General features: G+C 43.4%; 2 protein-coding genes across 8 annotated transcripts in view; both read left to right on the top strand.

The window, feature by feature from the left end:
- The window catches only part of nhsl2 (NHS-like 2), a 63,866-nt gene extending 43,121 nt beyond the window's left edge, over positions 1–20,745 (top strand). For 5 of the 7 annotated variants that reach the window (XR_003749580.1, XR_003749585.1, XR_003749587.1 and 2 more), the window contains exons 2-8: positions 7,374–7,526; positions 12,000–12,142; positions 12,683–12,869; positions 13,876–13,983; positions 14,239–16,665; positions 16,797–16,930; positions 17,094–17,234. Coding sequence is in view for 1 of the 7 variants with exons in the window: in XM_028977832.1 (XP_028833665.1) it covers positions 7,374–7,526; positions 12,000–12,142; positions 12,683–12,869; positions 13,876–13,983; positions 14,239–16,682; positions 16,770–16,930; positions 17,094–17,412 (3,515 nt within the window). In the remaining 6 variants the exon portion in view is untranslated. Of the gene's footprint in view, positions 1–7,373; positions 7,527–11,999; positions 12,143–12,682; positions 12,870–13,875; positions 13,984–14,238; positions 16,683–16,769; positions 16,931–17,093 lie in introns of all 7 variants that reach the window. The other 2 variants (XM_028977832.1, XR_003749581.1) reach the window with 2 other exon arrangements.
- Positions 20,746–21,994: 1,249 nt separating this feature from the next.
- The window catches only part of arhgap36 (Rho GTPase activating protein 36), a 32,422-nt gene continuing 31,971 nt past the window's right edge, over positions 21,995–22,445 (top strand). Inside the window, exon 1 of the mRNA XM_028962389.1 lies at positions 21,995–22,261. Coding sequence (XP_028818222.1) covers positions 22,169–22,261 — 93 coding nt within the window. The 5' untranslated portion in view covers positions 21,995–22,168. The remainder of the gene's footprint in view (positions 22,262–22,445) is intronic.

The following is a 22,445-nucleotide window of genomic DNA, read 5'->3' as shown; positions in this document are numbered from 1 at the left end:
TCACTGAAAGTCCCATCTGACTCAACAGTTCTCACAAGATTGCTAACACTGCATAACACTAAATTTCTGTTAACTCAGAGTTGTGTTTGCCAGTGGAGATGAGCCTAGTCAGGCTAGTGCTGCTCTTTGGAACCAGAGCATCTGACTCTGGTTTGGACTCAACAATTTAACATTTCACCAAAGTCATTGTGTTAGCAGGTTAGCCTAAGCACCATAATGGTTAGCCTAAGCACCATAAAGTGTGTATAGATAACACACTACACCACGTTTTTTTTACATAATTAATATAGTTTAGCTTGTGGGTTTAAGTAATCCAACATAGTAATCCAACAAGACAGAGATCAGTGTGGGAATGAGGCTCAGACGGGAAGTGACAGGAAGATGATCTGGTCATGTTTTTACTAAACATGACCAGTCCAAAATAGAAAAAAATAGTTTGGCCTGGTGGTTGGGAACCTCTGCCTTAAAGGAGCCCTGCATTTCTTCAGATTGTGTCTAATTCTTGACTTTTATGGAGCGATTACACACACTATCAAGTGCTCCAAATAGTGTTGCCCAAAGCACATGCACAAATGTTCATAGTCTACAGTAATAAAAGACTATGTTTTAAGCAGATTATGCTATTTGAATATATTTCTTATTACCAGTTTGAGTAGCATTATATTTACTATATTTAGAATATTACAATATTTAATATACCACCATTTGAGAAATAGTCTCTTTGTTGTCATGCCTGTCATTTGCTCCCTTTATTAAAATGATCTTGTTCTGATAACAATGATTATTTAACTATTTTAAGCCATATAATAAAATAGTTACATGTGATGAAAGCCTAAATATACAAAAATAATAAACTGGTGTTTCATTTGCCTGGTCTGTAAAGAGTCGGATCCTGGTTGGAGGGTGGATATGGAAGGATGAGTGGATGAGTTCAGGCCTAGCGGGGGGGGGCAGAGGGAGACCTATGCTCTCTGTTTCCTGTCCCTGCTGTGGCCACTTCCTGTGAGTGAGTGACAGAAGGAGAGAGTGAGTGTGTATCTACAACACTGACAGACAAACCTTCACCCTGATATCACCACACACTCACATTATCTCCTCTCTTTCATACACACACACACACACACACACACAGTCATGTTTCATACACACACACACACACATGCATCCTAAATTTATATTCGTCTGACAGTGTTTATGCGGCACATTCCTATTTGTTTAAACATATATTTTAAGTGCATGTATCTGTATGTCTCACACACAGACACACACACAAAGAAAAGGAAATGAATATAGAGGGAAGGATACAGGGCTGGTCTGGTGCTGAGGAAACCAAAGTCTCCATTGTCAGCACACCATTGAGATCACACACACACACACACACACACACATTATTGTTACATTCTATATTTCATTATTAAATTACATCTGTAGCAGGTAAGTGGTTGAATACACAGCGCACTGACATGTGTTTAGACTTTTTTTAAGATAGATGTAAAGTGCCACCAGATTCTGACCAAACATGCAAAAATAAATAATTAATTGAACTCTTTTACAATAAATCACAGTACATATTGTCTCCTTTTTCTAGCAAAGTGTCAAAATGTGAAGGGAACTGTACTGTGTTACTGTCCCTGACATTCTTCCTCCTTTCCCAACAGTGATTTTTTTGATGATTGGACATTGGTGCGTGCTTTCCTACTCCACATTGGACCTCTGTGGGGGAATCCCATCAATAGTGTTTACAGCTACAATGTTGTGAAAGAGGAGCCGGGACTTGTAATTTGGCACCTCGTCCCGTTTACAACATGATTCATGGTGGCTTTAGTAAAGCAGAATGCAACGTCAGACCGACGCACCAGTTAGATGGTAGTAGCCTAGAGGGTAACACATTCGCCTATGAACCAGAAGACCCAGGTTCAAATCCCACTTGCTACCATTGTGTCCCTGAGCAAGACACTTAACCCTAAATTGCTCCGGGGGGGGGACTGTCCCTGTAACTACTGATTGTAAGTCGCTCTGGATAAGGGTGTCCGATAAATGCTGTAAATGTAAATGTAAATGTAGATTCCTCCAGTTACAGCCTGGGAGCCACGTTGGCAGTTTGCCCCCCTCACCCAACTCCCGAAGTTGTGTGTGAACATATTATCTGCTCCAGTGCCCATTTGCACGGGAGCCATTTCCAGGTACCACTTTTTACCCACTGTAATGTTCAGCGGAGTGCCACATCTCCACTTCCTTGGATCCGCTGTGAAGCAGATTGGAGGTTTTGGTGCGGTGAGCTGATAGCATCGACGACTCCCATGTCCAGATTACTCGGGACAGTGTCCCTTCCAATTCATCCACTACCTCCCACGATGCTTTGTTTTTTTCGTTGTTATTTTGATCATCGCCTTATCTTGCCACTTTATGCCTGATATGTATTTTTTAGCCATTACATGGATAGCATCGCACACATAGGAGCATTAAGCCTCTGGCCTTGTTCTGCGACAGTAGATAAACAAATAAATGATGAAAGAATGAGAACGCCGGATTGGCTGAGCGCTGCGTGGTCGGCCTCGTCCCCTGCTGCGATGCACTGGCACTGAAACCTGTTCCGCTCAGGAAGGGACGGATGGAAGAACCGAGAACAAACACACGCAGAAGCAAAGCCAAAGGATATTAATTATTCACTCGCAAACGCCCCCTTCCCCCCTGTGTTGCTCCCTTGTGTTTAAGTGCCCGGGCTGTTCTCACCGTGTCGGGTTGTGTTTTGGTGGATGCCTGAAATAATAGATTCCTGGGTGCAAAGTCCCACAAAGTCCTGTCACTGACTGTGGGAGATGCCATCAGTAACCAGGAGCTTAAACAAACTCCAAGGAAGTCATTACTGTCACTGTTAGTTAGTTTTAGTAATTTTTTGCCAGTCATGCAAATAATTGCAACTCTTTAACTTAGGGTGAGTTATTCACAAGAGACTTATCTTTTTTTCCAAGCTGGATTAACCTTACATGAAGAGGCATGCAGAACATATAAGTTACAGTGTGAACATCATTAGACATCCAGACCAGAACTGAGTCCCCATGGCTATGCTCTGATTCAAAAACAAGCATGCCACACTACAACCATAATAACTGATTATGATAGAATTACTGTATGGGACCAGCACAACATCCAGGTCTTTTAAAGCAGCATAGATAATGTAGCAGTGTAGATTTCACAGTACAGTGTGGTTCGGGCTTAATATTTCAGAGAGTGTAGTGATGCAAAATGTGTTTTATTGTTTTGTCACAGCGCTGCTTGTGAAGGTTTTTTTTACATTTTTATCAAATAAAATTTTCATAATTCCCCACGTCCCAGTATATTTTTAACTGAGTATTGGCACGTGGCACCTTTAATGTTCACAGCTTGTTTCAGAGTGGCAGTTTTGTGACAGTTTTGTCCAATTTTTCACTCTGCTCAGAAGCATTTTTATGGTTGTTATGAGACACTGTCCAGATATTCCATTCCCTTAGCATTAGGTGTAAAAATGTGGGTTTCAGAAATGTAAAAGCAATGTACAAAGGTAACAAAAAAGTACCAAAAAAAAAAAAAAAAGCTTTGTATGTGTTTATCCAGAGCATTGCATTGTCTGAATTTTCACAGTTGGACATGTTTTAAAGGATTTCTGGGGATGTTTCATCATAGTCTACTCTGTATACTTCTGGTCCTGTTAGGATCCTGTTTTAAAGAATTTCTGTTTTAAAGGATTTCTGGGGATGTTTCATCATAGTCTACTCTGTATACTTCTGGTCCTGTCAGGATCCTGCTTCATTTGTGCAAGCACTCAACCCTGTTTGATGCATACTACAGTGAGTATAGTGTGGCAGAGCATAGGATCCTGGGACGGTTGGACCATGCCACCATGACATGTTTCACACCTCAAAATACTCACCTCTTCCAGTCATTAAAGTTCTCTGGGCTATGCATAATTAAGTCCTGGAGATGTCGAGATGTCATCTCTGGGCAGTTCATCAAGCCAATTTGGTGTTTAATATATTTGCTTAATTAAGCGTGTCATGTTACTATTGCATGTGACTGGACATGGAATAGAGACGCTATGGAGGGGTATTAGTGTGAAATATCCTGCAGCGTTTACAGTGCAGTGAAAAAGTATTCACACCCCTTGAACTTTTGGTCAAATTACAGCCACAAATTTGTGCTAATTTGTGTTCGTTGATCACATCAAATAACCAATAAAATACATTTAAGTTGTAACATGACAAAATGTGGAAATGTTCAAGGGGTATGAACACTTTTGTGACGTAAGCCTTGGGAGGCATGGCATTTTAGACACAGTTTTGGGCACTTGAAAGCACACAGAGAAGATGACCAAGTTTTGGTTAGTCTTTTGTATTCTTGCATCACCCTCCCTGTGGTGTGTGTTGTCCTAGCTGAGGGAGCTGAGCATGTTGTCTCCAAGTTGATATTGCAGCTTGTATTATTTACTGCAGGTCTTTAGGGGCTATACTGTAGCCACTTATTAAAAGAGAGGCGAGTTAACGTCGTCAGAAATGCACACTTCCAGCTACGCGCCAGTCTACGCCTTAATTATTGATGCCAGAAAGTGATCCCACCGAACACTTCAGAGGATTTCGTAGGCTAGCGATCCTGCCAGTCACTGATTGCCAGATGAATGAGTGTGTTCACCAGAGTTGTTTACCTTCCCAACAGATTTTTCTTCATCGCTCAAGCCAGCACAGGGACCCACAGATGTAAAAAAAAAAAAATAATGAACTGATGGCTATTTGTGTGCATGTTTATGTGTAATGTGTTTTTTTTTTTTTACTTGGTGGCTCATCTTTGAGTGGGCAGTGTGAAAGTCTCACAGTGATGAAGGATCTTTTTTTAGCTGACTTGCTTCAGCGTTCATGAAGAGTTTGGCTGTGGCCGCCTCAGCTTTGGCTACGGTTCTTAAGCAACACCGACTTATGAGAGTTGAGACTCCCTTGTCAAATCAAACAGCTCTCGCTATGGACTGCGGTGGAGCTCAGCTAGTATGGGAAATGCAGTTTTAAGGCTTGTGTTAGCAGTTTTATCCTTCCGCAGAGTCCTGCTCCTCCATCTGTCGACTGTGTCCTCTTTCCAGACCAGACATCCATGACCACAAACATGCAAGCACTCACTTCAGTGGTTCATTTGACTAATATGGACTATAGATACACAGAATGTACAGAAATGGCTGACAGACTGGAAAATAGTCAGTAGCTGTACTTAATTCATGCATGAACACTCACAGAATGGGAGTGTACAATAACTGTAACTGTAGTGAATGTCACATTCACTAGTTAAGTCATTACAAATAAAAGCCTTCGGTCATTCTCACCGGTAAACTCATAATAAACGGTGGTCCACTGGGTTTCAGAAATACTGTAATGGCTGCATACAAGACGACCTACTCACTTTCTAAGATGACAGTATTATAGATTCATGTAATTGCAAGAAGCTCAGCACTCAACAAAGTGCAAACAACTGAAAGTGACTCCCCGAATCAACACACCATATATAATATATTTCAGGACATACTGTACATGGTGCATGATTGCAATAAGTTCAGTTCAGTGTTATTCTACTGAGCTGTGTCAAAATGCATCATTTTTGGCATCAGATTTTGGTGAGGTTCACGCCATGTGCTGGGCTACTGAGGGTTGCTAGAGGCACTGAAAGTGAAAGGGATTGCTTTTGTCATTGTGATACACAGCACAGCACATGATGCACACAACGAAATGTGTCCTCTGCATCAAACCCGTCACCTTAGTGGGCTGTGAGCAGCCATGAAAGGCGCCCAGGGAGCAGTGCGTGGAGCCAGTACCTTGCTCAAGGGAACCTTAGTGGCACCTTGGAGATTTGGGATTTGAACCCACAACCCATGCATATGAAAGCTGAGATGGTCATGTGATTTCCATTACCCTAAACTATCACATCTACTAATTACACATTCGATTCCCCTGGAGCAACATGTGTTTAAGTGCGCTGCTCAGGGGCTCAGTGGTCGACCTGGCTGCTGTTGGCTGGTGGTGGGGCACGAGTTACAGGCTGGGGTACGACTCTATGGCTGACATTCTTTTCTTGGACCATAAGAAGAATTTTTTCCATCACCCGTTGACAGGGGAAGGACTGATTTTCTACTGAAATGAGAGGATGTTCCAGCTTTTCATTACCATCAGACTTCCAACGTATAAATGCAGCAGATAATGGACCACGCTTGTCAAAGTAGTCTGGCTGATAGGCTATTTGTTTGACCATTGATGATTTAATGTTTAATGTTTTGCAAGCAGAAAGTACTTGATCTGCAAAATCATAACGGCAGTTATGTACACTTGCACAAGGTCACATTACACCATATTCTCAGATGACAATTCTTAATATGTTGATCCTCCAGCCTTTCTGAAATCTGTGCTTCTCCTGGGACCTGTACTTGACAGATGTCCATGTCAGGCGCATCTGTCACAGTTCATCTGTTTGGCAGATCTGAAAGGTTGTCCATTTTAATTTCAGCCATCTCAGCCTCACAGTGCTTCCAAATAGCGTGGGTTACGTAAGCGCAGGGATGGGATATTAATTCCTCTTTGGAGAACTGCTGCTGAACTTGTAATTAAGTGTACACAGCAAACCTCATGGGGACCAAGCTGTTTCTTCCAGAGCGCCCTCTTTTCCTCGCACCCTCGCTGTATCCGTCCTCCGGGCAGCCCTGATTGCTTTTAAACCAGCTACCACGCATACTGTGCAATGGAATTTTCTAAATGCCTTTTATTCATTACAGATAAAACGATTCGCCAATTGCTTTTCATTGCTGTTTTCTTATCATTCTGGGGGAGGTGGTTTAGAGATTTAATTATAACGGCCAATCTGATTTGTTTTCCGATTCATCCTGCTGCTCGTCTCTGAGCAAAATTTGTAAAACTGGGAGCACACAGTGTCCGGGGATTAATGTGGGGCTGTAACTGTGGACCTCGGTGGAAAATTCCCAGATCTCCGGCATGCTTTTCTCCTTAATCAGCGGCTCGGCTTTTGGTTTCCTCTCTGCCTGCCGACAACGCTAATATGTCAGAGCGCTGATAAATGAATTGTTATTATGCTTGCGCTCATGCCGCAGCGTGATTGGATAGGTATGTAATGTAGACCCACCCCCTTCCACTGCTCCCCACCTCTGGTCCTGTGCTACGTTGTTGTCGAAATGACGTCTCCGTGAGCTAGCCATGCAAATTTAGTCAATTTTTATTTATGTATCTCTCATTCTCTCCCCTTCCCCTCTCTCCCTCCCTCCCTCCCTCCCTGAATTGCTCCCTTCCCATCTCTCTCACCGCATCCCTCTCTCCCTCCCTCTGCCGCTTTGCCCCTCCCTCATTCCCTTCCAGCCACCACCAACTTGGACTCGGAGAGCAAGCGAACGGCCCACTTCCAATCGTCATGGCAACAGCATGTGAATGTGTTCGGCTCGTGGAGTAGGCCGGAGTGCGTGCAGGAGCTGCACCAGGAAGCTCAGCTGAACCTGCAGAGCCTGCTGCAAGGTAAGGGGCGGAAGCCCGGGGCGGGGAGCGGACCGCCGGGCCGTCGCTGGCGACTACGAAGCAGCTGAGGAGGGGTGGTGACAGGGATTCGGGGGGGAATCGGAGGCGGTTATTGGGGTGGGCTTGATTCTTGTGGATGTTTTTCCTCCCTTTAGAGCATTAACTGCACGTGTCCAATGTCTGCTCTATGAACGTGTGTGTGTGTGTGTGTGTGTGTGTGTGTCCTCCCTCGTTCCCCCTGCTCAGCACAGCATTTGCCTCCCTGTCTTGCCTCTATCAGGTTCATAATGAGTTGTGGAGAGGGGCGCAGCAAGTCTGCTTCTCTGCACATGACTGAATGAATCAATGCAGATGCCTCAACCACGAACCTCACCGTGCGCCCGTATGTGTGTCTGTGAGGCTGAAATTCCTTCCTGAATCCCTCTCTCTTTCCCTCTTGTCTCACGCCTGTTTGAAGAAAAGACACTGTGTGTGTGTGTCTGTGTTATTGTATTTTTTTGGGGTGTGCCATGCTGTGTGGTATTATACTTTGCAGGGTTGCATGAAGGGAAAAGTACAATCCTGTGGTGGTCATCATGTATAGCATGTGTTATACATTAGAAGGCGTGTCCAAATGTTCCTTCATGCTGGTATTTAGAACCAGCATAGTTAATTTTCCTTCTTGTGCTTATGATTATTATTATTTTTTTTATAATAAATTTACATTTGAGACACGCTGGGTGCTCCCGTTGCAGAAATCACTTTAACCAAACATCTAAAAATGGATGTAGCGGGTGTTTGTCACTTAAAAAAAAATCTGCTGGATCACATTGTGCCTTTCTAAAAACTTCTGTTGTGTTAAAGCAGCTTACTGACGCTCTCACCCTGGGGTTGTTTACAGAAATTCTCTTACTGAATGCCAATTATGAAACTGAGAAGCCTGAGAGGGGCTAGTAAAATATATATTCAAGGCTTTATCCAGTCGGAACTGCAGAGAGATCTGCTAGAGATCAGTGGCAGCTCAGTTTGAAGCTGTGAAGCTGGTTTTTCATGGTCTACGTTGTGCAGGATGTGTCACTGAACTGACAGGTGATGCTGGTGATGCTCTTCCAGGCTGTGGTCCGACCATCTTTTACTCTGGTAGGAATTCCAGCTTCATACACCTGGCCCCAACCAGCAAGCTTCACTGCTGGGTTCCTGGTTTTTGCATTTTTTAATCAAACAGAAGAATGTCTTTAAGAAGGTATAGCTCTGTCATATGAGGAAGCATAACTAGATGGAGCTGCCAGATAGCAAAGCAAAGTAGCTTGTGGCCTCATTTTCACAAATCTGGCACATAGCAGGAAGCTGAAAGCATGAATGACATTTATGGGCTTGTCTGTTTTGATAAGTGAGAATAGAGGGTCTTACTATGGCAATTATGCTGTTATGATGGTGCAAGCTCTATGGCAGATCCTATTGTGACAGCGCATTTACCCGGAAAGTGTGAATTCCCAAACTGCAAGGGAGTATAACTCTTCCAACATTATGCATACATACATACATACATAATTATACAATATATATAAGTATTTTATTAATACACCTACTGCATTGTGGTCCTTTATCCCCATGTTTTTAATGTTGTTTAATTAATAATGCACCACTGTCTTTAGACATTGGTCTCAGCATGCTGAGATCTCAACCAACCACACCTCGTTTTTAAAAAGACCCCTCACAAAAAACGCACACAAAGTCATTTGATATTTTCTGAGCAGAGTTCACGACAAGAAAATAGCCAATGTGCCATCAGAAAGTGCTTTAGAGGATCAGATCACGGGCCTTATTATAAAAGTGTTATGGGTTTTATGTTGCTTTTTTGTGGTTTCTGAAGGCTGTTAATCCAGTCAAGATTTAATTGAAGGCCAACTAATCAAATTTGAAAGAGTGCAAATTGTGCTTCTAATTGTTCACTAATTTGAATTCGTCATTGACTCATAAAACAAAAATATGCTTATCCATAAATTATTTACGCCTAGGCAATGTGTGACAGGTAGCTCGTTGCATCAAACTCACACTCATGATATCATAATAAGACAGCTCTTAAGGCCAGAGGTCTGACTCTGGGAAACGTCCATTTGTTTCCTCCCTTTCCTTTCATTATGATTAATTCACCCTGTAACGTAGCCTGACCAAAAAAATTCTGGGCAGCTTCAACCCCATAAATCTAGGCCTTTAATCTCTATCAATTGTCAATGTTCAATCATGAGCGAACAAATAGAGGGGCAAGGAGACCAAACAGCCACAGTCCAGTCAAACTGTCTAACCCCAGCAGACAAGAAAAGGGCCATTGTTTTCCACCTTAACAAGAAAGCAAGAACGCCTGACCCATTTTTTCTTCTCATGTGTACATTGCTGAGGGGTTCATCTTGTTATGGGTCGACTTGAGTTTATTCATGGCCCGTTATGGCTTGGTGAATGCATGGGTGCACCTCTGATGAATGGACACGGCTTAGTGATTGGCTGACGGAAGAGAAGCTGTTGCCGTCCTATTAGTGACCATCTGACAATTGGCGAAATACCTTCACACACACAAGAAACAGATTCCTTGATTATCCAAAAGCTTCCTGCACATTATGTTTTATGAGGTCAGTGTTTTTTATGTGATGTTTTGTAATTTTAGAATTGTAATGTTAGAAATGTATTTCTGTGTGAGAGAGTCCCTGTATTATTACAAGAGCACTGGAGAACTCCTTCGGCTGTACTTTAATGGTTTCATTGCTGAGACATCTTGAGGTGGGCTCCGGGGTTTAGAGCTGACACGTTAGTGGGATAATATTTTTTTTTGCTTGTATTAAAACTTCTCTTTCTGGGCTGCATTTTAACAGCGATAATAACAGGTTTCATGCAGGGGACATTTGCAAGTGTCAATGCCTTACTGAATACTGTATCTTTTGACTTAGTAGAAATTTATTCAGTGTGCTGACTGTAGTGCTTACTTTTCTGTAATGCTCTAATGTGTTTTAGATTAAAACATAAAAATTTTGACATTATGTCCAAGACCTCTATGTATTTTCTTGCAGATTGTGAGATTTGCAAAAGGGGTGTTAGCAATATACAGCGATATTTTACGTGCTGATATTGTATCAATACAGGGACATCAAATATCGATATTTTTGTATACAAATTTAGTCCACATGGTGGTGCTGTTAAGCCTGTTTTTTAGTGAGGTCAGCAGAGATGAGAGTCAGTGTGTGACTACAACCTCCACTCCAGTAGATGGCGCTGTACAGCTGAGTACTTTAAATTACTGCTTGGCATTTCAGGCAGAGTGAAATCGCAAAACATGACAGTCCGATCACAGCATGTTGTAGTTTTTTTTTTATATCTTCAGTCAACTTTGCAGTAGAAATTGAGGCTGTTACTTCTTTATTGCAAACATTATGTAGAATTATGTGCTTCTGGAATGTAGCAAGATCAGTCTACATTTTAAATGTTTTTTCATCATTTTATGGTACATATTGGTACATATTGAGTCTGTCATTGGTAAATGCTACAGATGTCTGGCACGTATACCAAGAAACATTGTACTTTCGTGTGTGAAATGACTTCCAATCTTTTCCCCTGCTACATTGATTTACATTGACTAGACGCAGCACCTTCTCTATTAGCTGTGTAAACTGAATTAGAATTGAACCAGTCTGGCACACGAGGCCTATCCCTTCTGGGTAACATCAAGCTCCAGCTAGGGGCCATTGTTCAATCAAGTGCCGTGCTATTGTCTCCTTGCGCCTGCCATTGCTAGGCAACCCAACTCTAGGAGGTAGGCATCTTTGTTTTTTTGTTTTTTTGTGCTCTGGGAGCAAGTTCACTTTCCTTCCTTGAGCGGAGGATGGAGCACCGACCAGAAATAACTAGAGGGTACAAAAAGGGATGTATTTTAATTGGTCCGACATGGCAATGGTTCCTGAATTCTCTTCATCAAATTTTACACATTTGATGAACTATCTGTGTTTCTAATAAAAGTACTTATAAACAGCAGATATGATTTTCAAATCAATGTGATGCCACTCAAGCTACTTTGTAGGCTATTCCAAGGGGTCCTTTTGTATGCTTTGGGATGGACATTTGGTGGATCCAAAGTAGGGGTGGAGGAGAGGGAAGGGGAACAAGGGGGGGGGGGGTCTGGGAAAGAGGGGAGGTATGAGGGAAGGTGGAAGAATGTCTGAGGGAATGTGGGATTGCCACAGGGAATGGGGTAGGGGCTTAAAAGGGGGTGTTTTGGAATGAAATGGTAATCATGCTGTTTACAAGGGCCTGGGGTTCAGTTCCATAGAGAGACGGGGGGAGCGACAGAGAAAGAAAAGAACAGAGAGTGTTGGGGACAGACCGAGGTCCGAAGTAGTCACTTGTTTTTTTTGCCCCTCTCTGTCTGTGTTTGGATTACTGTATCTTATCCATGTCTTCCTGGATTAACACAGCCTGTTTTTTTGTGATTTGTGCTTCGCTGGACAGACTTTGAGGAGCAGCTGTATGAAAACAGAGTGACGGGACAGACATTCCGGCACCCATCCTCACAAAGCTCTGAAGACACATCCACCTCCCTCAGTCGATCGCCTGTAGCCCTCAACAACAAGAAGCCAGAGTTCGTGTTCCTGGTAACTAATGTCTGTTTGTTTTTCCATCATTAAGATGATTCCACCCGCTTATTTGTTTTTCTCGAGTTTATGCTGTTAATGATGGGGGTTTGCCAGCTCTCTGTGGGAGAAAAAAGGACATTTATATTGTTTTGGCTTTGAGGGATGCCAGGCAGAGAATATTTATTGTAATTATGATTTTTAATTATGCAGTTTTTACTGCTTGAAGCAACATGTGCATTAAAGGGTAATAGTACTTTTTATGTCATGGTAATTGCAACGCTTCATTTTTTCTGCTAATGCATAAGAGTTTATGCAGTTCTGCTTTGTTGTGACATTGTGAAACAGCTAGGTCCCTATAAAAAATGTACAACATGAAAATTGCTACGCCTGTCTGTCAGTACATCATTCTTGTATATTCACATCTGTACCTGCAGAAGCTGCACACTTAGGTGTGCTTCAGTATTTACCAATACTTTGAAACCGCAATACATAACATTTGCCTGAAATGTTGGACTCTAGATGATCTGTGTTGTATCTGTGTGTCTGCCCATCCCATAGCCAGCCCATAAACAGGTGTGTGAGGATGAGACCGTCTCATTAGGCATCCGAGCTCAGGACCCTGCCTGTGGGTCAGAACACCGTCTCCTGGGGTGGAACTCTTCTCTGGCACCCCCAGTTGCTGAAAAGCCAAGGTGGCACCTGGGACGCAAAATCCCTGCACAACTTGTGCCCATTGATGTAACAGGTATGGGTGCCAGCAAATCTTTTTGCACTGTATTTTACTTGAAAGTATTTTAAACTGGCGAGCATCAACAGAGCAAAGGTTATTCAGTCATTACCACCACTGTAATATTCATTTTTGCACTTTTTTAGTTTTGTGTCATTTCACACCCCATCTTGGATTGGCACAAATACCATAACGTTGCAATGATCAAACTAAGATCCTCCCACTTCATATCCTACCATTCTGGGCACTGCAACAGTTCTGTCTCCTTAAGCTCCGCTTAGTCTACTGTCCATCAAGCATCTTTCTCCTCTGTCACCCCCTTCCTTCTCCCTGCTCCTGTCCTCCCCGTGGGATCCAACTCAAAGTAGTGGTTTAGCTCTGCCCCGCTAATGCCATGCCAACACTTCCGAAAACCATTCCCTGAGAGGTGCCACTCTGCTCCATGCAAACCAGCAATAATGAACAGGTAGCTGTTGCCATGGCAACGTCCAGCTCTTCCTCCTTTGCCAGGCGAGGGAGAGGCAGAAAAAAACTGCAGCAAGAAATATGTACAGAGGAGAGAGAGTGAAAATAACCCCTTTTGATAAGCATTTTCATGAATGAACCACAAATACACACATGTTGAGAAGTAATGAGCCCATTTTGCATCTTTTCTCTGAATCTCTGTAGTAGGACTCTGAATCTCGAGGTGGGACTTTAAGCTAGAAAAACTGTGTAATTTCAATGTTCTATTCCATTCATAGAATCCCAATACAATCTTCTTTCTAAAATCACCACTTTCATACTGGCCAAATATATTATATACTAGGTGAAGTGCATTGTTTGACCACCATATCTTGTCATATCATGTCTGCAAAGTGGCGTAGAAAAGTTGGATAATTTAATTTTGAGTTTTTCATTTCACTCAAAGACCATTAACCATCACACCCTTAGGCTTTAGGCCATCAGTTAGAGACCCTTGAGACCAATTTGATGATCAAAATTTAAGACTGTATCTAAAGACCATATCTCGTGTGTCAATCAGGGCAGAACTTGGCTAAGCATGCCAACGCGCTCAAGTCTCCTCTTAACCCTGTGTGCCAGCAGAGGAAGAAGGCAACCGCAGGTCCGGATGTTACGCTGCAGTGCCAAGGTGACTCCCCAGGGCAGACAGGAAGTCAGGCAGGAAGTAAAAAAAAAAAAGAAATAAACAGGAAATTATTATATCCTTTGCTCAGTTGTGCTATACCCTTGGGGAGAAAGTCATGTTAGGTGAAAAGTATGTTGTCAATCTTATTTGATGAAGTGAAATATGACTGAAAAGTTTTTGGGAAGCTTAAGATTCCTTTTTTATTGGACATGCATCTGAAGAAATAACAATACAAGTTATATCTCCCTTTCTTTAAAGCTGATGGAAAAATCCTTGCAGTTGATCTGATCCAAGGTGCCTGCTCTCCCGAACCTTCCCAGCCAAGGTCTCTGGAACCCACAACAGACAGTTCAGGCCAAGAGCACATACCCCTCCGGAAGACCCACAGTGATCTGGAGCGCAGTGTACACTCATCACCCAAAAACTCATCAGGCATGATGGAGCATGCTCCTCTTATGTGCCCAAGCCCCTCTTGGAATGGACCCAAGGGCTCTACATTCTCACCTACTTGGAATGATTCCTACAATTACACCATAACCTCCAGCTCCAAGCAGCCACCATTAAACAGCGGAGGAGGAGGTACGATGTGTCCTTCCCAGAACAGCTCAGGCCTCTCAGTGAGTTCTGGATCCTACTCCAGCTCATTCACCTCGATTTCTGAGCCTACCGGACATCGGATGCAAGCAGTCTCTCATAGTAGAGCTGTCACCATGGGCAAAAGGAGTGAGACAGAAGGTGCCGTCTCCAGCCCTGGCAATGGCTATGGTAATAGTCAGCAAGAGAAGAGGTCCGTACGTTCCAATGCTTTCAAGTTCCGAGAGCGCTCCCTGTCCACACCTACAGAATCCGGATCCTTCTTCTCAACCGACAACATGTGTGTTTCGGAGGAATCCGCGAGTCATGTTGCTCGCGATGGGGAGAACTACGCTCTGCACTACCCAAGTGGAAGCTCTGAGGATAGTGCCAGTGCTGACAACATATCTGTTGCAACGGCTTCTGACTTTCTGCCCGATGGGCGTCTGCGGCTCCGCTCACGTAGCATATCCCTTAAGAAGCCCAAGAAGAAGCCTCCACCACCAGTGCGCAGTGTGTCCTTGATGAAGAACCTCTCTGACGCTGCAGGGGGAGTAGGAGGACGCAGGGAAGGTCACTTTAGGGATGGCCGACCCAAGAGCCTCTTCCTCCCTGGGGAACACAACTTTGACGATTCCTTCCAGCCAGACTTTCTCACAGCCTCCAAGCTACAGGTAGAGGAGCAGGGCCTGGACTTGACCCAGGGTTGTGTAGAGGTTGATGTCTCCTCTCAAGGTCCAGATCAGGAAAGTGAGTTGGGGTTCCCACCCCACTGGCAGCTGAATGAATGGAGGTCCAACAATGACCCCTACCACTCTTTATCAGGTTCCAGCACAGCAACTGGGACCACAGTCGTTGAGTGCATGAAAGTGCGTGGCAGCTCCGAGTCACTTGATTCACCTTCAATGTCCCGTGCAATGTCACTGTCACAGCTCTCCATTGATGCAGAGGCCAAGGTCTCCCCCATTAAACCCCCTGGCTTGATGTCACCCTCCAGCGGGTATTCCAGCCAATCAGAGACTCCCACTCCTACCATCCCACCCTCCATCAGCACAGGACTTATGCCTCTGGGCTGTAAGATGCGGCCCAAAATTCCAGAGAGGAAGTCCTCACTCCCTGCCACCTCACCCAGAGAAAAGACAGCAAGGTCCCGACTCTCCTTTGAGCTGCCTGTCAACTCCCAGCTTGACCTGTCCTCCATCAAACCCAAGTCCAAAGCTGGCCGTCGTCATTCCGACACCTCCACCGCTAACAAGCCAGGCAAGCCCAACCCCAGCCCATCCACACTGCCAGTCGTAACGCAAACTGACCTGCGCAGCATTCGACTGCGCTCTGTTAGCAGATCTGAGCTAGAGGACAGCCCTGATGGATCCTCTGACATCATTGAGGAGGAGCAAGGTCGGGATCTCAGCCCCCCTGCCACTCCGAACCCCAAACCAGTTAAGCCACCAGTGGCTATTAAACCACCACTGCCCAAGCGGCCAGTCAACCTGATGCTCAAATCACCCTCATCCTCACCTCAGGCACAAGAGTCCCCACCAGCCTCCCCTGTTGACCGGCCCATGCCTGTAGGAAACATATACATGGTGGTGAGAAAACCGAAGCCGAAAAGGCCACCCCAGTCCTCCACGAACCAACCTCCTGCCATCGTCCCCCAGGAGCATCAACCTTACCAACATCCGCCTATGTTACCTGACCTGGACCTAGAGCATGGCATTCCAATTGAGGAAGAAGAGGACCTCCTGTCCCCCAACAGTCCTGAGAGGGAAGATAAGAGCAGGACCCTTCCCAGTCATGTGACCGTCTCTTGCCTCGGTGAGCTAGACAAGAAGCGGCCAAAGGTTCCCCCACCAGTGCCCAAGAAACCCAGTGTCCTTTTGTTACCATCCCCATCCGCCCAGGCCAACGGCACCGCAGAGAGACACCCCCCCCCAGCCGATGGCAGCTGCCAGTTTCCGGACGGCGCTATGCCTTCCGAACCAGAAGTTGGAGACGTTCTTTGTAAGGAGTTCAAAGACAACTACACACCTGACGAAAACACTCCCAAGGACTCTGCTCTAGAACTGGACATAAAACCTGTTCCTGGCGGAGAAACAGTACGAAAAAGGACTGGTATGTTCAAATATTATGTACATTTTATGTACATTTACAATACATGTACATATTTTTGAGCAATGGCTTATGATTTGCATGTATGTTACAGATGCTATATTAAGAAAAATGAATCTTGTTTTCCCCCTAAGGAAACTTTGTTGAAAAAAACAGCTCAGTTGGTGAAAAAAAGTGAATTGCACATATCGGAGGAGACAGAAGATGACGTGTTTGTTCACGCGGCCACTCCACATACCACAGAGGACCTTTTTACCATCATTCACAGGTACAAAGTGCGAAAATGGGCCATTAACTTCACATCACAGGATGGTCACAGCCAACCAAACAATCGATATCATCAATATGGTTATGTTTTTAGTACAATACAAATATTTCAGCAATTAAGTTTTGAAGATTGATAATGTTTTTGTATCATCATTCTCAATCAGGTCCAAGCGGAAAGTCCTTGGCCGTAAAGAGCCGACGGATTCATTTGGCAGTCGGCAAAGCCTGGTGTCGCCTGTCAAGAGCAGCAGTGACCTTCGAACTCTGACTCTGGGTAGCACACCGAGGTCAAGCTCACGGAATGAGAACTTCATGGCCCTGCTCCAGAAAAAGGGTAGCAAGTCGAGCGGCGGAACTCGCGTCTCAGCGATGGAGCTCCTCAAGAGCACCAACCCTTTGGCCCGACGCGTTACAGAGTTCTCCCAGCCGGACCTGGACTCGGCTACAATGTCCCCACCCAAACAACCACAGCAGGACAACTAAACTCTATGCCACTATATACCAATGGGTTGTGGAGATACTGTTTTTTCTTTTTAAATTATGGGGATTTATCATATCCTGGACTCTCATGCAAGACAACTTCACCACTGGAGAAGAAATCCTTTTTTTGTTTTTTGGTTTGTACCGAGTTGATGGAATCAGACTTGTAGAGCATCCTGGAATTTTGTTCTTGAGAATGTACACATAATGAAGTTTGTTTTAAGAATACAAATGGGATTATAACATTTGGTACTCAGTTATACACATTGTGGACCAGTACCAGCACTTCTGAACAGCCAAATTCCAACAGAATGTTTTTTTGTGGATGGAATATGCATCTTACCTGTCTTCAAACAAAAAGTAGTCCCAAACATTCCAATAGTATTGTGAGAAGGGCCTGGACACCCCTTATAAATGAAGCACTTTTGACAGTTGAAGGACTAGTTTACAGGACACAGCAGACATGATTTATCTACTATTTTATTTGAGAGAAAAATTTTAAAGGCCATATCTACTGGATATCATGTAACCTGTACATAAAGTATATACATTCATATATCTGAACAAAGAGGCAAACACAGACTGCCTGTTCTGAGAACAACTTACTCATAGCACACATGGGAACAAAAAAATGGACTACCACAGTGCACTATGAAGGACACCCGTCAGCAATGGATCTTCCCACACTGCCATGATTGGCTGTACATTGTGTGAGTGGTGTGCTCGCCAAGAATAACTGAAAACCACCTAATAGTCAAAGCAAAGTTGGATTCATGTGCCAATATGATCACTGGACCAAATAAGGACGTGAGACTGGGACTGAAGGGGGGAAGCGGGCGTGACTGGAGGGGATGTCCCCCATTTTCCAAACATGGGACTGAGCCAAAAGCGTCTGACGAGGCCAACCACTCAGGGGTTTCTAAAATCTCAGGAGACCCATTATGGTAATAGGTCCAAGTGTGCGCTGTACTAGAGTGTCCACTGTGTAACACACAAAGAATCAGGGAAGAGGAGTACGGACAGCCCTGGAATTAATGGAAGCCTCGACGGAAGCTACAGTCTCACCCTGCCAAGCTCGCCCTTTTCCCTCACCGGAACAACTTTGGGGTGAATTCTGCAAATGTCCACAGTTTGCCTCCTGCAGACTATGCATCTGACAGTTGGCGGCTCCTCTGTCAGTACTGTGATGAATGTCTGTGAATGTCATGAAAAGGGCGTGACGCTCTGTTGGATAGTTGTTATTTTTGGCCCTCGCAAACGTAAAATTGGATTTTATGTCTATGTCTATGGCCAAGGGGACAAAATACACTGTGGACAAAAAAGGAAGTGATACTGCAAGTGTTGGTGGTGTAGAAAAACGCATAGTTTTCAGTGCTCAAAGACTCCTTATATATACGTATCCATTCCTTAAGGCACTCCCCTCTCGCCGTGGGCTGCTCTTGCATCCTGACTCCCAATCAGAAATAGAGGACAGAAACCTGGTGCTACTGAGTCAGTGCGCCACCTGCAGTCCGGGAGAGGAAGCGCCTGGAGCCAAACTCCGGTCTTTCTGACAGCAGGGGCCAAGGTCGACAATGTCTGGGTATCTGGGTATTCCTTTTTCATACACAAGTCCTTAGTTATTCCGACTTGGAGAGGCTGGTGGAAGAAAATTTTATATATATGAAATAGTTAATTATATATAATTAACGATCACATTAAAATAGTGAGTGAAGCTTGTTTTAAATATTTAGTAAAGTGAAACAAAAAAAGCAAAAACAAAAAATATGAAGAAAAGCAGTGTTTGTTTGCCTTGTGCTCTGGCGTGATGCCCTGTGTTTTTTAAAATGGTATTGCACTTCCGTAGGAGGATGCCGAGTTTCTTTTGTTCCTTTTCTGATTTCCTACTCCAGTAGTCATCACTACTCTCGTGTACTCTGTGCTGTACCCTTTTCAATGTCAAGAACACTCTCACAGGTACCAGAGGAAGGAAGAAGCAAAAGGAATTGCGTGAAAGAGAGAGAGAGAGAGAGAGAGAGTTAGGAAAGGATCCCCAAATAATCTCCAGTCTGCTTGGGATCAAGAGAAAGTTATCTTTGCCCCTTATTATTCTTCCTATTTGGGAAAGAGATTATTGTCCCAGTGGAATGGAGCTGGTACTTGAAGTGAAGGTAAATGTGTCCGTAGTCCGGAACGTCCCCATTACTCATGTGGTGTAATGTGCTCCTTCTCCTGTTAGAATAACAGCAGACACTATATGTTGGCCGTGACCTTTTAAAAAGTCTTGCCTCGGGCTCTCCGTCCTTTATACTATCTTGATGAGACTAATGGGAATACATTTTAACACATTTGAAAAGCTCCCTGTGGAGAGGTAGAATGGGAGGAGGGGTGAGAAGGGGAGTTGTGTGTACATAAAACCAGCTCTGCATCAAATACAATAAAAGAGCTGTTCAGTGACAATCTGGCCACTCTGAGGCAAAGCAAAGTAGTATAATTTATTCTTGTAGCATTTTCTTCGTTTGAAATGAGAGATAAAGTACTATGTATGTACTGTCGCGGGTGAAAGCAGGAAGGTTTGGGCCCCACAGACCCAGTGGAAGACTGTAGCTCCTTCTCGTCAGCTCGGCTGTCTCTGATTTCAGCAGCAGATTAACAGTGTGACCCATTTTTCTTAAAACTGTACAATTCTTTTAATGGATGTTCACCAGATGATGGTCTTCAGTGACATGTTTCCAGGATTTTATTTTATTTTTTATCTAAAATGCACTACTCTGTGGGGCCTTCCAAGTACAGGTAATAAATGATAAAATCTTTTATTTTTCATTAAATTATGGTATTGATACGTTGCAACAGATCTAAATAGATAAACAGATCTGAATAATAGATTTTATTTTGGTAATAAAGTGACATAATACCATTATAAATAAAAATGCGATACCATATAACAATAAATTGACAGGATTAAGACATCTTCATGTATATAGGAGTTAGAGTGAAGCTACAGAATGATTTATAGTGGAGGATATAATGACTGTAACAGATATTCAGTGGAAAGGACTCTCTCTCTCTGTACTGTCCAGCAGAATGCCAGAACAGAAAAGCTTTAAAATGTGCCCTTCCCCTTGAAAGCATAATGCAAGCAGGTGGGCGGGGTAGTGAGGTATAATGGGAATTATATTTTTCTTATTTTCATTGGAAGGACATATATATATATATATATATAAAACAACAACAGCATATTATTAAACCTCTGTCTCCAGCAGTAAAAATGTAGCTGTGAGCAGCTGTGAGCAGCTATGTCTTGCCGATGTGACAAAATTATATCATCAAAATAAATTATTTTTCTTGTTTAATGCCTTTTGTGCAGTCCAGTGCTTTATTTAGAGAGAAATGTGTTTTCGAAATGTTATCTTGGGTTTTGTTTCCTGAATTGAGGTATCACACATATGCAGAGATAGCGAACGTTTGCTCAGTTCTTGTCAGTCTTATCTTACACTTTGCAAAATATCCTTGCGAAAACATTAATTTAAACATGAAAAGTTCGGTCTATCTTGAAATTGGAGCCACATTCAGAACACATAACAACCCACATTAATTCCTCAACAAACGTATGCAAGGGGGCGTGTCATTAATATATATTGGCTGCCCTCTTGTGGCCACTTTAAACATTACGTCCAGATTTTAAGATGCGTGTTTTGCTACGATTTTAATAATTATTCCTCACATGCATCTAGGGTTGTGTTTGCAGGATCTGGTCCAGTGGCCTTGCGTGTGAAGAAGATGATTACACGCTGTGCACTGAGATTATTCTCTTTTTTTGCAGACCTGACGAAGATCAGACATTAGATTGTTATCTCTGCACATTCACATTCTCTGCTTTTACTGCAGTCTCAGACGAAATATTATTCTTCATACTTAAATATACTATAAATATGATTTATTTTCAACATACTCATTTTATTGTAAAACATAATTGTCGGACCAACACATATGTGCATGTGGTAGATCAATCCGCTCTGCTCACATGAGATCAAACCGGCGATTTGGTCGTGGTTGTGTGTCTTTGTGCTTATTGTCAACTGCAGGTTATGAAAATCATGATGGTTAAGGACAGAGCATTATCTGTGACTGCATGGATACCTCCGTTTGTCCACGGATCAGAGGGAGTACACGGGCGTGATTAACCGCGCAATAATACAACGCAATCCGTGAAAGAGGCTGGAAAGTGGAATGTAAAGAAAGAAGCGAGCTCCTCGGTCCCGGGCCGGTTCGGGATGAAGCACGTCGGGCTCCCGCTGTCAGAGGAGTCGGAGTTTCTGCCGTGTTGCCACGTTAGCTTATTTTTCGTTACTTCTTGCGTTCTTTCAACAAGTAACATTTGACCGCTTATGGATATGGTTCTCCTTATATTCTGATATCCTTATTTTATGATATATGTTTATTCCATAAATGTATTAAAATAATGATATTATTTTTTTTTTAATTATATATTTGTCTTTTGGATAGGCATGTCGCGTAAAAAGAGCCTCCATCTGGCAACCCAACTCTTTTTTTTTTTTTTTTTTTTTTTTTTTTTAATCAGCCGACTTCTCTTGACACGCACCAGCCTGCACATGAAAGATAGAGAGCGAAACTCGCACCAACATAATGAGCGTTTCATTCCAGTAGGGAATAAAGGGAGATCAAACGTGGAAAAGAAAACGAGCGCCCGGGACGATTATTATTACTCGCGTAAAAGAAGAAGAAGAAGGAGGGTGGCCGTGGATTTCAGTTTTATGGCATGGTTTTCTTCCACCTGGCCTCGAATGGACCCGCATCTGCACTGATGCACCGGGAGGATCCAGTCCGCCAGGACCTGCAGTTTTATTACGTGGTGAGTAGCGTGGGGAACCTCGAGATTTTATCACGATACCACCTGAAAATTGTATTTTTCGCGTATGCAAATGCACCATGAAAGGTACATTGTTTTATTTCTAGGTTTACTTTTAGATGACCCAACCTGCTTCTCTTTTACTACTTTTTCACAAATTGGGCTTGAACAGTCCGGTTTTGGTCAT

This window comes from Denticeps clupeoides, chromosome 1 (assembly GCF_900700375.1).
Source record: "Denticeps clupeoides chromosome 1, fDenClu1.1, whole genome shotgun sequence".
NCBI lineage: Eukaryota > Metazoa > Chordata > Actinopteri > Clupeiformes > Denticipitidae > Denticeps > Denticeps clupeoides.
This window is presented reverse-complemented; position numbering and strand designations above follow the sequence as displayed.